Source organism: Dermacentor andersoni, chromosome 8 (assembly GCF_023375885.2).
Source record: "Dermacentor andersoni chromosome 8, qqDerAnde1_hic_scaffold, whole genome shotgun sequence".
NCBI lineage: Eukaryota > Metazoa > Arthropoda > Arachnida > Ixodida > Ixodidae > Dermacentor > Dermacentor andersoni.
Window position 1 is genome coordinate 117,324,295 of NC_092821.1, and position 17,703 is coordinate 117,341,997.

Genomic DNA, 17,703 nt, shown 5'->3' on the forward strand with positions numbered 1-17,703 from the left:
ATTGCCTCATTAGCAGCCACTACCGCTCTTTTTACGTGACTGTCACGTACAGGCACCTCCGGCACCATGCACACCACGACCTGCACCTGAGGGGATAGCTCGCACAAGTCGTCCACTCCCTTCGCCAAGCGATGGGCTAGTCCTGGCCCTTTCCTGTTTAGGACATCATTTATCCCACCTGCGACTATGACAAGGTTGCGCACGTGGGCATTTTCCGCGAGCTTTTCTTTTGCTCGCTCCATGACAGAACCCAGTGTCCGCCCTGGAAAGGTCCCTATCGCCACTTTGTTGTCGCCTTTCACCCTCTCCACAATTGCTTTTGAGCACCCAGCGAGGTTTGAGTCGCCAGCGATAATCACCCTTTCACTCTCTCATACTTCGCCCTGCTTCCCTTCTTCCTTTTCCACGTGGTTCGGACTCGACAAGGGGCGTAGTCCCCTGGGCTCCTGCTTTTTCCGCGTGGTGGCCTCAAGGTAGGTGCCGCTCTTTCCAGCTAACCCTTCATCACGCTGCATGCATTCCACGTATTCCGCTGACCCTCCCTCGCCTGTCGCGTCGGGGGTCTGCGTTCCATTGTCACGCACATTCATGTTCACAATGGCGGTCCTGTTCAGCTTTTTCTCGGCTGCTTCAAGTCTCTTTCCAACTACTTTCCGTGCATCCCGCTCCCTGTTTAGCACATTTTTGAGCTCTTGCACCTGTTTCAGAAGCTCTTCCTGAAAAGCCTCCATTTTCTGCAGCCTAGTATCGACATCACATTGTGGGTCGGTTGATTCGATGCCCTCTCCATTCTCACCCGTCTCCTCATCTGCCTTGAGGGACCGCCGGCGCACTGCTTGCTTTCCCGTCTTTCTCGCCATGTATTGCACGGCGTCTTGCAAATGCTACAATATTATAATAATGCTACGATTGATGCAAATAGTATAATACTATATCAATGCAGAGCGCGTGCCTTTTAGCAAAAATCATTAGGCACAGGATTCAAATCCCTAAATGTCGCAAAGCAACCCTCACCACTGTTTCGAAAGCAATCAATGCCGCAGAGACCGAAGGTATAACACGCTCTCGCACGCGCTCAACCACGCAGCCACGCTCTCACTTTCCTACCAAAACACGCACAGTAAGACCACTAATTGCTGTTTGTCTAGACACTTCCAAGCTCCCATTTAAAGACTACAAACACTCAACGTCCCACCCGGCTGCACGTGTTGGAGCACGTGGCACGATAGGACGCTCTAACCCTCCTACGAAAACAAATGTACACGAAGCACACCCTTGCTTCCAAAATACGAGAGACAAAAAAAGGAAAGAAAAAGAAAACCACCCAATTACTATTTAAAGGAAAAAAATCTGCAAATGAAAACAGAAGCAAGTTCAAAGCATGCACAAAAACTTATGATTTCGTCACCGCCACGGAGCCCCGAAAACACGTCCATTCGCCACAAGATCCGCGCCTCTCCGCGTCGCCTTGTCGCCGCGTCGCCTCTGCATGCGCCCTCTGGAGGCGTGACCCCTCAAAATAATTTGCAGTAGCTTCCGCGCTTGTCTCCGTGCTCCCCCGCAAAAGCAACAGCTGTAGAGAGAGGAGGTGGGGAGAATATTAGCGAGGGAATATATATATATATATATATATATATATCCATAAGGAGACACTTTTGCGAGCTACAGCGCTACAACCCAGAATGGCGCCGAAGCGTGCACTTAGTGCCGACGAGACGAAGGCTCGCATAAAGCGTCGAGCGGAGCAGGCAGGTAACATTTCACATCCCGTCACGACTGTCGTGTGCCGTCAATATATCAGCGCCAAATAACGTCAACAGACAAACAAAGCTTTGCTTCATCGGTGCCCGCAGTGCGTGGGATCTGCATATCTTTTTTTTTTTTTTTTTTTTTTTGCGGCTTCTCGGCATGACTCTCTTCCTGATTTTCTTCCGGGAAAATCGGAACGATTTCCTCCTCCGGCTTTACTGCGTCTCGATAGCTATCTGTTTCACCCTATTTTTCTGTGCTTTCTTTCTCGTCGTAATGCAGCTGCTGAGCTAATTATTCTGCTTTGGACCTTGTCAAAGCCAAGACCTGGGATTCAACAAATGTGCACCCCATTTTATTCTGTAGCGAATCTGAATAGTTCGAGGAAAGGTAAGGGTAGCCTTCCGGTAGCACAGGCGCCATAGTGGTTGTCTCTGGTGTGGTGCTGTTGTTCACATGTCTTCCTCAGCATGTTTTCGGCTAGCTTTGTGTGTGTGTGTGCGTTCGTGAATAGATGGATATGTGTCTGCCTGCATGTTTGTGCAGGCGTGTTAGTGTGCGCGCTATGTGCGTGTTTTTGTGCATGTACGTGTTTGTGTGATCGCGCGCGTCTGCTTGTGCGTGCGCAAATGTGTGCGTGTTTGTGTAGGCGTGCATGTGTGAGCACGTGTGTGCGTGCGTCTGAGTGTGTGTGCGCGTACATAAAGTCCATACCGTCGATAGTGTTTTGTATTGACATCCAACAAACCTCTTCAAAATTGGCACAATATATGCGGAGAAAAAACATGTCGCCTCTCAGGTGTATTTCGGCAGGAGCTAGTGAATACGCATCCTTCGTTTATTGCCTAATTGTCTAATGCTTTCCTTGAGAATAGAATACAGCCCCAAACACTTCTTTATCAAATTACGATTTTCTAAAAATTCTTCTATGTCTCTCTTAAACTTTTTTGAAAACGTCGAGTGTATTTCTAGCCTCGTACCTTGAGATGATTCCTGATAAAGCGCAGCCTGAAGATCTGTGTCGATGTGTGCTACTCTACTCAAGCGTCGTACTGCTGGCCTTGAGCAAGCCATGTAAGTTGGGTTCGACTCTGCCCAGAATGGCTGAAATTTCAACGGTAAATTCGGGTAGTCGAAATGGCCGATGGCGAAACCGGCTCGTTGAAATGCAGCTGGGCTGCTTTCTCACGCTACCTCTTACTTTTTGCACCTCTATACCATCCTCAGCTTCTAGGTTGGGGACACGGTCTCCGTCGGCGCCATCTAGGTTCTTACCTAGGCCTTGCCGCTTTAGAGCATCTACAAAAGTCTTGTTGACTTTTTCGCAAGCGTGCACATTCGGTCGGGAAATGTGGGAGAAGTAATTTGGTAAAAGCAAGTGTTCCGTGTTCTATTATATCCTAAAGAAAGGTTTAGTTGAAAGTTTTCTTTGATTGAACTTTCATCCATTTAAGGCAGTGTGGAACCCACCTTTCAAGCGTTCCTCAAGGGCAGCAGTCCGACACTTTGCCACAGTATCTCAGATCGCCCCGAATCTTTATGCTGCACTGTATCGGTTTTCATCCCAGGATAAAACGCTAGAAACATACTCGATGCGGAAGAATGCTGGTAACTCGTAAAGACTTTGTCTTAAAACATTTTGAGTATGGCACCACTCCTACTGTCCTCAGAAGAGGCGTGACGCAATGAAGTGCTTTGCGCCGTGGCTCCTCATATATCACCTCTAAATCGCTCAGCAAGACTGTCTTTCATAGACTTCAGCTGGAGGTTGTATCGCCCTTTTTACTTTTATTATGATGTATTTACGTAGCTCCCCGCAACTCGGTTGCACCAGAGCGTGCCCCCTTTGCGTGGGGGCCTTTGTATCAGTAATGAAAGTCCGACCACCGACCAGAAATCACAAAACGCGACGACAGATCAACGAGCCAAATAAGCCTATTTGTTTTAAAATGCTTCTGCACAACGAACAAAAGCCTTATAGAACTGCTGGTGCGTCACGCTTGAGCTGCGAGTGGGCGTGCATGCATGTTTCTTAAATCTTGCATGGGCGGGAGGAGCGGCCGCATCTCACGGACTACTCTTCCGTCAACGTAGGGTGATAGCGCTCGCCTGCCATGCCAGTGGCATAGCTTGCGCGAGAGCCTAGATTACAGCACCGTCCATTGCCGAAGTGGTGTATGATTAGCCTTCTCGACTTCAAGCTCCCCAAAGAACCATTAGAAACCTCCGCCGAGGCCCTCGACTGGCCTTCAGGCATTTCAACCCTTCAATGCTTCAGTCTAAGATAGCTCCGGTGTTTCATCATAACATCTAGCGGCAGCAGTTCTTTAGAGGCCATGACACCAGAAACAGCCGTTTCCCTCATTGAGTGAGTGAGAATTTGTGATATAAAGCAGAGAAATGTTACTATGTCGGTGATATCCACAGCGAACTTTCTATTTTTCTCCTAATGTTTCCCTTCCCCCAGTGGAGTGTAGCCAACCTGGCTCGGGCATGGTAAACCTCGATGCTTTTCGTTCTTGCTTTTCCTCTCTCTTTCTCCCATCAAGCATCCATATGAATCCATGTCCATTGAACCAGACTCGAACGAAAGCTGAAAATATCTGGACCATTCAGATGGACCAAACGTGCTTGTGCCTCTCGGACGCGCGGGCCACCAAAAGTAGCTTTGCTTCTAAAACACCTGAAGTACTGCTTTCTTCATTGTTGTGGTAGAAAATTGTCCTGGAACAAAGTGTGTACTTAGAGTGGTTCTGTCGAATCGACTCCTTCATTCGGCCTAGGACTCGCCCCTACAAACTTCGCACTGTGACGTCTTCGCGAATGAACTGCACATGTGCATTGTCTCAGTTCAATAGAATGCATTCCAATATTGGCCGATTATGTCTTTCCATTCTAAGCATACCTAACTGCTGGATCCGGCCTACTGTACTGGTCTGTGGTATCAGGTGTTGATCTTGACGAGTAACCGTGCACTGTCGGTGGGGTGTTAAACTGCGCCAGCCACGATTTTGTGTAAGCTAAATGTATAGACTACGAATGGATGTGTCTCGACAGCCTTCTAGGCCCTGCAACTTTAGCGGACAGGATTACGTACTACGGAAGCGTATTGCGAGAAAGAGAGAAAAATTTATTAAATGTCCTTGCTGGATTCAAGGAAGGCGGAGGTCCAGAAGACTAGCCCTACCTGAGCCCCCCTTCCTCAGGCGGTGGCCAGTCCTTGAGGCCGACGAAGCGTTCTGGGATGCCAACCGTAGAATGCCAGAATTCTGCAGTGAATGCAGCAAAATTATAGACGGCGTCGACGGCGGTGGTACGAGACAAGAATTTAAAACATGAAGCATTCAGCCAGTGAGTGACCTACATAGCAGTGCCGAAGGAGAGGAAAGGAGAAAAAGAATCCGGAGAGAGGTTGAAGAGCAAGTCAGCGTGGAGGAAGAGGTTCACCACTTTTCCGGACGCAGGAGTGAAGCCGTCGGGCACCAGGCCCATGCTTCGTGTCTCCCACTAGACCAGGTCAACCTATCAGAAGCGCGGCCACAACATTCTTCAGGTCGCAGGAAAGGAAGGGGCCTTACCACGTCGGAGTAGTGAATCCCGTGCGACGGGACACAAGCGTAGCCACTAGACTTCATATCCAGCATGGAGGCATCTAACCTGCCAAGGCAACCTCACGTTCCCGACGTCGTAGTTATATAGCCTCCTGCATTTTTAAATACCTTGTATTCGCCTGGGGGTGGCCAGGTCTTTGTTTCGATGGTGCCTGACCTCACTGCCGCTACTCCAATCACAATATTGCGTACGTCTCCACCCGGCCCAGTCCATCTCGCTGCTACAGTGCATATTATCAAACTGTGGGCTCCCTTGAATTTCAGCTTTTATGTTTTACTAACTATGTATGCTAGTAGGGTTTGTATCGTCCTGTCGCTTGTTTAATGAATGGGTTTGCGCAACAAATTTTTTCTTATTTTTATTTGCTCAGGTTTTGCCTCAGGAGCGACAATTCTATAGAAAGAACCTCATAACACACTGACACCAGTGTTTTCACTCCGCTCACATGCGTGCCCCCTGCGCACATGCGTCAGACGCCATCATGGATAAGGAAAAGCAACAGTACGAGGAACAATAAAGTTAATTTAGCAAAATAGAAAAAATCGGTTCCGGCTAGCAGCTCTGCGAATCGGTTTAAGTCAAGCTATCACTTGCGTTTCTGAAGAGCGCTGTTCTGGCTAGCGATAATTTGGAACTAAACACCACGAGAAACATTTGAACAAATGTTCACTAGGAACCACTTGGATCAACGTAAACTTGCTGCACAAAGTATCGCATGTCCCACATCACGATGCAGGAATAACGTTGACGGAGCGGTCACGATGGCATGAAGACTACTGTGTCGACTGGACGCAGTGACGACGATATATATAATGGATACGATAATATGACAACACTTGCGTGACTACACTGCAATCTCTACGACAAAATGAACATGTTGGAACGACCGCAATTGCATTAAGACAGCTGCATAAAACCAATGCAAAAATGACAATGACATGACGACGGTGGAATGAATACTATGGGGTGAGAACGCTGGACTGATGACTATGGCATTATGAGGACGGTGTGACGACGATGCAAAGATGACGATAGTATGACGACAATGTGACGACAATGTGACGAGGATAGCATGAATACCATGGGATGACAACGCCATACTGTCGACTATGGTACGACGGAGACAATGACACAAAGACGGGATGCTGTTGCAAGACATGACGCAACGGCATGACGAAGATAAAGAAGTATGGGGTTTTACGTGCCAAAATAACTTTCTGATTATGAGGCATGCTGTAGGGGAGGACTCCGGAAATTCCGACTACCTGGGGTTCTTTAACGTACACCTAAATCTAAGTAAACGGGTGTTTTCGCATTTCGCCCTAACCGAAATGTGGCCGCCATGACCGGGATCCGATGCCGCGACCTCGTGCTCGGCAGCCCAACACCATAGCCACTGAGCAACCACGGTGGGTGACGAAGATGGTGTGACGATGAGTCAATGGCGACAATGACATGAGAACAACGATATTACAAGGTGGCATGACCGTTACTGACGACGCTGGCATGAAGACGACAGTACGACGACGACATAATGTAGTTGTTGGAATGATGCCGATGGAACGACTACGACTGCATGCCAAGCTGCATGACGGCGGTGCAAAAAAGACAATGGCATCACATCGAGGGGATGACGATGATGTGATAATGATGGCATGAAGACCATGGGATGACAATGTTGGAGTAATAACAATTGTAGGATGATGACCGCATCACAATGAAGCTTGAGGACGACATGATACGGTGCTGGCATGATTGCGATGGCATGGTGAAGTCGGCGTGACGAGGAGGGCGTAACAAAGAGAATTCCGAAGCTCAGTGACAGCGACACCACCATGACAATATGATGGGGATGCGAAATTGAATGAAATGGCATGAGGGAACGACGTGACAACAATAATATGACTATGCTTTCATGGCGATGAATGACGACGACACCATGACGACAATGAATATTGCAGAATAAGATCATCAAGGCACTTGAAGACGAAGAACAAAAGAATGGCTCCAGGTTCCGAGCGCATGCTGCTTTAATAGACTGTTGATCTTCAAAGAAGTCATCGGTCCTGATAGTTTTAACAATCGTGCCGTGACCAGCATAGTACCTCCTCACCCACAAAGGCGGTCAACCTGCAAAGAAGCAGCAGAGTAGGAAACGGCGCTCGGGAAGGAGTTCGACGTGGATTGAGCAACGATACCGAATTGAAAACCATAAGCATCGGAATGGCTGACTGACAAGTAAGACGCCATCGTTACCCACCTAGAAATGAACGAAAAAAAAAAAGAAAGCGCTTCGCTCCTAGATCACGAAGCTCATCAACGCATCCGAACAAATTAATGGAGCTAACAGCGAACAGTTCCTAACAACGGGGGCACATCTAAAGGTAATAAGCGAAAGCCTCAAGAACACCAATGAGCAAATGGGCAAGTTTCTAGCAGAAGGAACTGGCGAAGCTGAATTTGAAAGAATAATGCAGTATGACATGAAAATAACAATGGTCGTGTAATCAAGGGCCCAATAACGTAAAACTATTCCAATATGTTTTTATTCGAATCTCCTAACGTCAAAGTTGCGTAACGGCCGACGAAAGCATCGGGCGGTGAACCCGCAGGGTTGTCTGAACAGACCAATCAAACGCTCTCTTCACTTATAGCCGGGTACTTTTGTTTGCTTTAAAAACGAATAACATTGCCTACATTGAGCGGTTCGTCTTCTCTAACTGGCTGATAAGAGGCGAGAAGAAGTGGAGAGGGATTCGATGTGGCCGAGCCACTGCACTGAAAATCAATAACGGGATGAAGAGGGTGGTGCCGCCGTCTGCGATTGGTCCATTTTCCCTTACTTAGCTTGCGGTGGTGGTCCAAAACCGCAGCGACGTGCAACGGAAGGTCAAGAATGCCGCCAAAACGGATCCTCAGCAAATAAGAGTGGGCAGAGCGAGGTCGTAAACGTGCCGAAAGTGCTTGAAAATGTTGCACGACCACGTAAAATGTTTTATTGTATGCAAATAAACTGATGCTGTCCGGCAGGTGCGAGTAGCCAGTGCCTCAGCGATCTGCGGCAGCCATTTTTTATTCCTTTCGGAACGGGGCAGCCTTCTGCTATTCAAAGAAAAAGCTCAGTTTTATTCGGCATAATAATGCATCTTTAACGCGTACACGTCACTTTGACGCGGGGAGAACTTGTGGTTTTGGGACGTCGCGTGACAGGCAGGTGAAGTGGGTGCAAGGCGAAAACTTTTGACCAATAGCGGAGGGCTTATGGCGAAAATGCGTCAAATCAGAAATAACAATTTTCCTAGTGCTCAGTTCAATGAGGCATAATTAGAGTGCGCCCGTCATATCAGATGGGGAGCTATCACGGTTTGCGTGGCGTCGCTTGACGGACAGACAGAGTGGGGGTGGCCCGAAGAAATTTGTGACCAATCGCGGATGGCTGATTGGAGAATTGGAATAGAGAAGTTTGGAATAGCTTTACGTTATAGTGCCCCAATATAGAGTTTAGAGCTCGAGAGCCTGTACAGTTGGACAGGAGTCAGAGAACGAGGCATTCGGCATCTATGGCATCACCAAGTACAGAACAAGACGGAAAGAAGTAGTTAAACCACTTAACTGGAAATGAGAAAGTTTGGCAGAAGAACTTTGGAGTGGAATTGTTTCTGAGCTCATTACAAATCAGCAGTTCACCTAAAACCTAACATGTGTAGCGGAGAAAATTTCAATTAGCATCTCTAACCGGAAGGACAGCGTACGTTATAGAATGGCTTCAGTACTCTGCAGATAAAAATTATGATGAAGCGATAAAAATGATATAACCAACTTTCTGAATTCATGAATAATTAGTGGAGCTGCACATGAACGAGCTACTCAGCCTAGCGAAAGTGAGGTCAGCGCATGAAACTGATAGTGTACATTAGCTAGCGCGCAATGGGCAAGTCCACATACTGGCACTCAAATTGTTGAAGGTGGATACTGAGAGTTTCGCACCGATCTTGTTGACAGCGTTGAAAAGAGCATTTTCCTCTGAGTTATCAGAGCAGTTCAAGTCAAAAGAAGAAATGAAAAGCTGCTCAGCCATGGAAGCTAGGGCGCAAGGCAGCACAACAGGAAAAGAATGTGAGGAAAAGCTGGACAGAATATGTCCTTTCTGCTAGAGCAAATACCTTATCGGGAAGAAACACATTGTGAACAGGCAAGGATAGCTGTGAAGCCAAGGGATAACAGCCGACGGCTTCGAACAACTTCCAGCTTTTATAGCTCAGAAAAGAAAAACTGCTTGTTGTGCGAGCAGGAACACCATGCAACTGAGTATTTTCTTCGGAACATTCCAAGTAAGGGAAAAAAAGGCCATTCTCACCAAGAACAAAGCACATTTGAGATGTATCCCGCCAACGCACACCGCGCGTATTAAGGCGGCAGCGTTAAGGGGCTCGTGTCGCAGAAAAGCCGGTGTCGTCGGTGTCGGTGGCGTTGGCCGTGAGCGAAAAATTCCGGAAGATAATTCATAAATAAAAAACAACATGCAAGATCGGCTGGGTGGGAATCGAACGAGGGTCACAGTTGTGTGAGACGGAGACGCTACCACACCTCCACGAGTTTGATAGTTGAAAGTGGGACAAAAGCGCCTCTAGTGAATGCGGTGTTGCCTTAGAAACGTGCCGTAGAAAGTTATACTGCGGTTATATCGACAATTATGAGCATGTAAATTACAGAAGTCGCAATTACACGAGTAGCCAAGTACGTTTCCGCTACATTTCTTCTGCGCTCTGTGCACACGCGGGGCCATCATGCGGCGAACACAGAAGACCCCCTCCTCACAATTTACGGCGCTGCCCCGACAAGTGGCGCGCCACTCGCCCCATGATCGCGACCGCCTCCATCGCGCGTCGCGGCCCGGTTGTGCGTGCCGATCACGACGGTCGGCTCGCGTAGATCGTTTTGAGTGGGCGGTGCGAATGGGATGCGATAACGCTATCGCGTGCCACTCTTGAAGGCGAAGCTTAAGCACGTGAAAACACAGCAAGGGAATTCAATGACATCTACTGTACAGAGAACTGATGATCTAAAGCGTAATTTCACGCATTCGCAGATGGCTGTAGCTTGGATAGGGGGAGAAAAGGGTAGCAGACATTGCCGGTTGGTAATTAACAGCGGAAGCCAGCGGATATTTATTGAAGCTGGATTAACAAAAGAAATAGTTGTGAAGATAATACGTCAGGAATGGTCGGCAATTGGTTCGTTCGGAGGAGACGAAAAATTTAAATAATGGACGCTGTGGAAGTAACTATAGCAAGGCGAAAACGAAATCAGCCACGGTAATCGAAACTTTACGAGTCGACATCATATGACAGTTGTCTACGTTCTCCAAATCAGAAAATCAACGAGAAAATGAAACAACTAAACCTACTAGTGGCGGATGACAAAACTGAGATGGCTGCAACAGGCACTGTAGGACTGCCCATCGGCTCATATTATTATTTGGAGTTCTTCACTGGTAGAACTGGAAAAACCGAAAGAAGGCAGTGGGCATTCGAGACAATACTGGGTAGGATACTGCAAGGTCCACCGGAGCCAACCAAACCAAAATAATTCAAGCCCGAAATGAAGCGGTCATGGTTATGAAGGTCAAAGCTGCGGAAACAACGCTTCATCAAGAGCTGCAAAGGTTTCGAAGCTTGGAATGATCGGGGATCACAAAACATAGTTGCAATACTACAGAAGCTGAAATTTTAGAATAATTCGAGAATAGTATAGTACAATTAAAAGGTCATTATCAAGTCACCTTGCCGTGGAAAGGAAACGTTAACTTAGACATCAGCAAGGAAAATGCCATGAAAAGACTCCTCCAACTGAAGGAAAAGTTAAAGAAAAGCCAAGACATGCTGCATTGCTACGATCACGCGATCTCAGAATATATGACCTTGGGAGTCGCGGAAGAAGTTGAAAAATCCTCAGATCCACTGACGACGTTGTGTTACTACATGCCACATCAAGCGGTTATTCAATAAGACCGAGCCACAACAAAAGTTCATGTTGCATTTGACGCATCTTTACACAGGCATCAGCAGAATACTGAAGCTCTTTTTTAGTAGGCGCTGCCTTTCCGGTTAAAGATGCTAAGAAATATTTTAGGTTTTGTCGCTTGCTTGTTTTACGTCTAAGGTGAACTGTTTACTTGTATTGAGCCCGGAAGGGAATACACTCTAAAGTTCCTCCACCAAATTTTGTCATTTCCATCTTGACTAGTCCCCTTGCGTCTTGTTCTAAACTTCGTGATACCGCTTGCCTTGTTCTGTTGTGCAGATCCAACTGTAAACGCTCTCGAACTATGAACTCTATTTAACACATGGTCACCGCGATTTTCATTTCATACCATGTCACTCTTTTAAATTCAGTTTCACTATATTAGGGAGATAGCTAGATAGATAGACAGATAGGCTCAATGTGGCTGAAATATGCTAAGAATGCTAATCGCAATAAAATTGTTAGGGTGAAATACAGATAGCATAGCGTTCGCTCAAACTACTCGGACGGTGTTGGTCGTAACAATACACAAGCGTAATATGATGCCTCTCCGCAGCACACCACGCAACTGCTGCTACGTCAGAAAAGACAGCGTCCTGCCGAAAGCAGGTGTCTCACAATGATGGCGGGATGAGACGCACCGGACGCACATTACAAGCGCTGTACTTCAGTGGTGCTGCAGACAAGACCGACAGAAAGCTATCGGCGTTTGTCAGCAGCTCATCAAGCAATTAGATTGATTTAGTTTAACATTTTATATCCTACAGTAAGACCTATCTATGCAACATGGAGTGGTATGCGCAGCTTATCAGCAGGGAAGCTCGTGCCTCTGGGTAGAAGGCTAATGCCAGAAGCGGAAAGCAAAACGCTGTCCTGGCTTCATGGCTGAGTCGTTTGAAGAGATTGCGGTCAGTGCGTCGAATTGGCTTGGTTGTTTCTGCAGCCGAGTCAACTATGGTTCACCCACGTCTCTGGAGAACTTCAAATACAACTTTTGCTGGTCTCTTCTATGCCGTCCTAATGACGTCGGCGACAACGACGACGGCAAAAACGCGTCTCGAGTGTCCGTATAATGTTGATCGCAATACAGCATGTAGCGCAGCGTTATGAATAGCATCTTAAATGAAAGGTAATAGACGTTAGTTGTAAATAATTTTGTTTAACATTTTCATTTCTTTCAGCTGCAATTTCGTTCATTTGATAACTACTTGTGGGCTGGAGATTGGGCAGTCGTGACGGGGAAATACAAATACATGAATGCAGACTTCGAAGGGTAAGTAAATATGAAATACTGTCCTACTATATCTTGTTACGTAAAGAACCAACAAAACACTATTACTGCTATTAGCACGTAGAAAAATAGGGTTGCTTAAAACTGATTCTTACTACTAACCCCTTGTATCAAGATATAACAAAAGGTTTGTGAAGCTTGTGCGACGAATTTTCTTCATTAGCCATTCTTTATATCTTTACTGTGAGTAGCATTGGTTGCCTACTTCAGCCACTTTGAACACATCCACTTTTCTATCTATCTATCTATCTATCTATCTATCTATCTATCTATCTATCTATCTATCTATCTATCTATCTATCTATCTATCTATCTATCTATCTATCTATCTATCTATCTATCTATCTATCTATCTATCTATCTATCTATCTATCTATCTATCTATCTATCTATCTATCTATCTATCTATCTATCTATCTATCTATCTATCTATCTATCTATCTATCTATCTATCTATCTATCTATCTATCTATCTATCTATCTATCTATCTATTCTGTCATGCCGACCCAGCAGCACAATTTGTCTAATTGCGTTTGCCACTATGTGTGCTTGTGGTTGTGATGCCGTCGCGGTCATTGCATCGTCTAAATTCAAGTTTCGTCTAACGACTGTTATCATGTTATCGTCTTTCTTCGTCAGTCTGTTGCAGTTCTACTGCCGCCATTCAATCGTGATTATACTGTCGTTCTCATATCGTTGCCGTCAGACAGTCACTATCATGCATCCGCTGCCATACCATCATAGTCATGCCGTCGTGGTCGTACCGTCGCCATCACGCCGTCGTCGTCATGCTGATTACATGCCATGTGCAAATTCGTCGTAGCGCCATTGTCAACATATACACTCGTGACCACAGGATGGTAAGAACTCGAATTAGCCTAGACTTGAGGAGGGAACGGAAGAAACTGGTACATAAGAAGCCGATCAATGAGTTAGCGGTAAGAGGTAAAATAGAGGAATTCCAGATCAAGCTACAGAACAGTTATTCGGCTTTAACTCAGGAAGAGGACCTTAGTGTTGAAGCAATGAACGACAATCTTGTGGGCATCATTAAGGAGTGTGCAATAGAAGTCGGCGGTAACTCTGTTAGACAGGATACCAGTAAGCTATCGCAGGAGACGAAAGATCTGATCAAGAAACGCCAATGTATGAAAGCCTCTAACCCTACAGCTAGAATAGAACTGGCAGAACTTTCGAAGTTAATCAACAAGCGTAAGACAGCTGACATAAGGAAATATAATATGGATAGAATTGAACAAGCTCTCAGGAACGGAGGAAGCCTAAAAGCAGAGAAGAAGAAACTAGGAATTGGCAAGAATCAGATCTATGCGTTAAGAGACAAAGCCGGCAATATCATACTAATATGGATGAGATAGTTTAAGTGGCTGAGGAGTTCTATAGAGATTTATACAGTACGAGTGGAACCCACGATGATAATGGAAGAGAAAATAGTCTAGAGCAATTCGAAATCCCACAAGTAACGCCGGAAGAAGTAAGGAAAGCCTTGGGAGCTATGCAAAGGGGGAAGGCAGCTGGGGAGGATCAGGTAACAACAGATTTGTTGAAGGACGGTGGGCAGATTGTTCTAGAAAAACTGGCCACCCTGTTTACACAATGCCTCATGACCTCGAGCGTACCGGAATCTTGGAAGAACGCTAACATAATCCTAATCCATAAGAAAGGGGACGCCAAAGACTTGAAAAATTATAGACCGATCAGCTTACTGTCCGTTGCCTACAAACTATTTACTAAGGTAATTGCAAATAGAATCAGGAACACCTTAGACTTCCGTCAACCAAAGGACCAGGCAGGATTCCGTAAACGCTACTCAACAATAGATCATATTCAAACTATCAATCAGGTGATAGAAAAATGTGCGGAATATAACCAACCATTATATATAGCTTTCATTGATTATGAGAAAGCGTTTGATTCAGTCGAAACCTCAGCAGTCATGGAGGCATTGCGGAATCAGGGTGTAGACGAGCCGTACGTAAAAATACTGAAAGATATCTATAGCGGCTCCACAGCCACTGTAGTCCTCCATAAAGAAAGCAACAAAATCCCTATAAAGAAAGGCGTCAGGCAGCGAGATACGATCTCTCCAATGCTATTCACAGCATGTTTACAGGAGGTATTCAGAGACCTGGATTGGGAAGAATTGGGGATAAGAGTAAATGGAGAATACCTTAGTAACTTGAGCTTCGCTGATGATATTGCCTTGCTTAGTAACTCAGGGGACCAGCTGCAATGCATGCTCACTGACCTGGAGAGGCAGAGCAGAAGGGTGGGACTAAAAATTAATCTCCAGAAAACTAAAGTAATGTTTAACAGCGTCGGAAGGGAACAGCAGTTTACAATAGGTAGTGAAGCACTGGAAGTGGTAAGGGAATACATCTACTTAGGACAGGTAGTGACTGCTGATCCGGATCATGAGAGTGAAATAATCAGAAGAATAAGAATGGGCTGGGGTGCGTTTGGCAGGCATTCTGAGATCATGAACAGCAGGTTGCCATTATCCCTCAAGAGAAAAGTTTATAACAGCTGTGTCTTACCAGTACTCACGTACGGGGCAGAAACCTGGAGGCTTACGAAAAGGGTTCTACTTAAATTGAGGACGACGCAACGAGCTATGGAAAGAAGAATGATAGGTGTAACATTAAGGGATAAGAAAAGAGCAGATTGGGTGAGGGAACAAACGCGCGTTAATGACATCTTAGTTGAAATCAAGAAAAAGAAATGGGCATGGGCAGGACATGTAATGAGGAAGGAAGATAACCGATGGTCATTAAGGGTTACGGACTGGATTCCGAGGGAAGGGAAGCGTAGCAGGGGGCGACAGAAAGTTAGGTGGGCAGATGAGATTAGGAAGTTTGGAGGGTCAACATGGCCACAGTTAGTACATGACCGGGGCAGTTGGAGAAGTATGAGAGAGGCCTTTGCCCTGCAGTGGGCGTAACCAGGCTGATGATGATGATGATGATGATGATGATGATGATGATGACACTCGTCGCCATCCTACTGTCCTTATACCATCGTCATTATACCATCGTATACGTCATTCTCGTCATGCATTTGTTCTCGTTCCATCATGGTGATGCCGTCACAGTCCTTTCTTTGTCGTTACTCTGGCTTCGACGTCCCAATCACGTCATGCCATCCTCGTAAGCCACTGTCGTTACACATTTGTCATGCCATCGTTTTTACAGTCTTGTTTTGCCATCGTAATCACTTACGTAGTGGCATACCATTCTGGTCGCAGCGCCATCATCGTACTTTCTTCGTGAATCCGTCGAAGTCGTTTCTTCTGCAGCCTATCGTAATAATGCCTTCGACATTCAATCGTGTTTATGGCACCGCTGTTATGACATTGTCATCAATGCGTCGTCGTCAGTCAGTCACTTTCATGCATCCGTTGTCATACCAACGTTGTCATGCCGTCGTGGTCATTCTATGGTCGTCATTCCAGCCTCACATCGGCTTGTCGTCATACCGTCGTAATAACGCCATACCGGTCACACGCTGGCTGCCGTCTCATTCTCTTCGTGTCGTCGTCGTCACACTAGCATTTTATACCGTCGTGCTCGTTTAGGAATGTACATCTCACTGCCATCATGTCATCGTTGTTATGCTGCCTTTGTCGTTGCATCGACCTCATTACTTCATAATTCTACTGTCGCCAGTACGCCGGCGTCATACAGGCGCCTTCATGCCGCCATGCACATGGGCGATCGCGGCAAGGGAGTCGCATATCAAAGTGCGATGATGTCAAAATATGTCGCATATAGCATAAGCACCGAGTCTCGGAAGGACTACTACTCATGTTAAATAAACGTAACTTCAGGCATAGTGTGTGTTAACATTGCTGGAATGCTAATCACATTACCGTCGACAGCCATCCGGAGATGAGTTCTGCTATATCTTTTCTTGCGCACTATTTTCGGAGTAAATATCATGCTGTTCCCAAGAATAGGAGCATTATTCTTGACTTCCATCTGCAGCACAAACCACAGAGCGCAAACTTGGCAAGAAATTTCTCTGTGACGTCACTTTTGCTCAGACGAAAATGGCGATTGGCTCTCTGGATCATAAGTCCAGTTGAGAAAAGCCAGGAAGAAAATGTTACTAAAGTGTGGACAAAATTGGGACGCGTAATGTGAAAGAAATCAGCAAAATTCCGGGACATTGCGTGGAATAAAAATACGCAGTCAGTTCGAATTCATTGGCAATAATTTAATTATCACGCTACAGCCACTAAATTAGATGCTGTTTTGTTGTCTACCATTCAAATAAATCGCCAAAAAATTTTAAAGCAGCTTCTCCGTCAAACTACGTCTTTTCTTTAAAGATATTCCTGAATACTGATGGAGAAAAAGAGCTGCGCTTCTACGTAGAAGAAATATTAATCATTGTGTACGCGTTCTACATGAAAGGTGTAGCCCAGCCAATCAAACATTTGCAGTTTTTGGTGACCACATGCACTGAATGTCAGCTTTGCTCGCGCGTTTTAGACCGAAGGTCTTAGGAACAGATTCCTGCGTTGAGCGTCGGCTTCGGCGTCCGCCTCGTCGTAACGGAGCGAACGAGCACAACGAAAGATGAAAGAGTGAAAGCGGAGTACAGTGAGGGATGAGAGCGCGAGGAGGAAAGCATGGAGGAGGAGGAGAAGCGAGGAGGAGAGTATGGTGAAAATGAGAGCATGAAAGGAAATTGTGCTGGGCAAGACGTGCTCTGCGGCGACGATCGCTACGAGATGGCGCCAGAGTAGTGCGCGTCGTCTGTTCACCGATGACGCCATTGATAAAGCACGCGACGTGCGCCTCCACCGATAGCATACATGAAAACAAAGCGCTGCGTGAGCGGAGTTCTTTATCCGGTGGCTGCTGTGAGTCGCACCCATGCGTCACTCATGCGCGGCCTGCAGGCAGGCCAGGTTGGGTTCGAGGCAAGGCAGGCAAGGCAGGCAAGCCAGAACGGCAGAAAGCTGAGCTGGTTGGTAAGGATTCATAATGCAAAGAAGGGGTAA

The 17,703-nt window shown here is 46.3% G+C and overlaps 1 protein-coding gene across 12 annotated transcripts in view; it reads left to right on the forward strand.

The window, feature by feature from the left end:
* LOC129384330 (uncharacterized) overlaps positions 1–17,703 on the forward strand; it is a 463,248-nt gene that overhangs the window by 251,343 nt on the left and 194,202 nt on the right. For all 12 annotated transcript variants that reach the window (XR_011896111.1, XR_011896112.1, XR_011896110.1 and 9 more), the window contains one exon: positions 12,567–12,658. Coding sequence is in view for 9 of the 12 variants with exons in the window: in XM_072289858.1 (XP_072145959.1) it covers positions 12,567–12,658 (92 nt within the window). In the remaining 3 variants the exon portion in view is untranslated. The remainder of the gene's footprint in view (positions 1–12,566; positions 12,659–17,703) is intronic.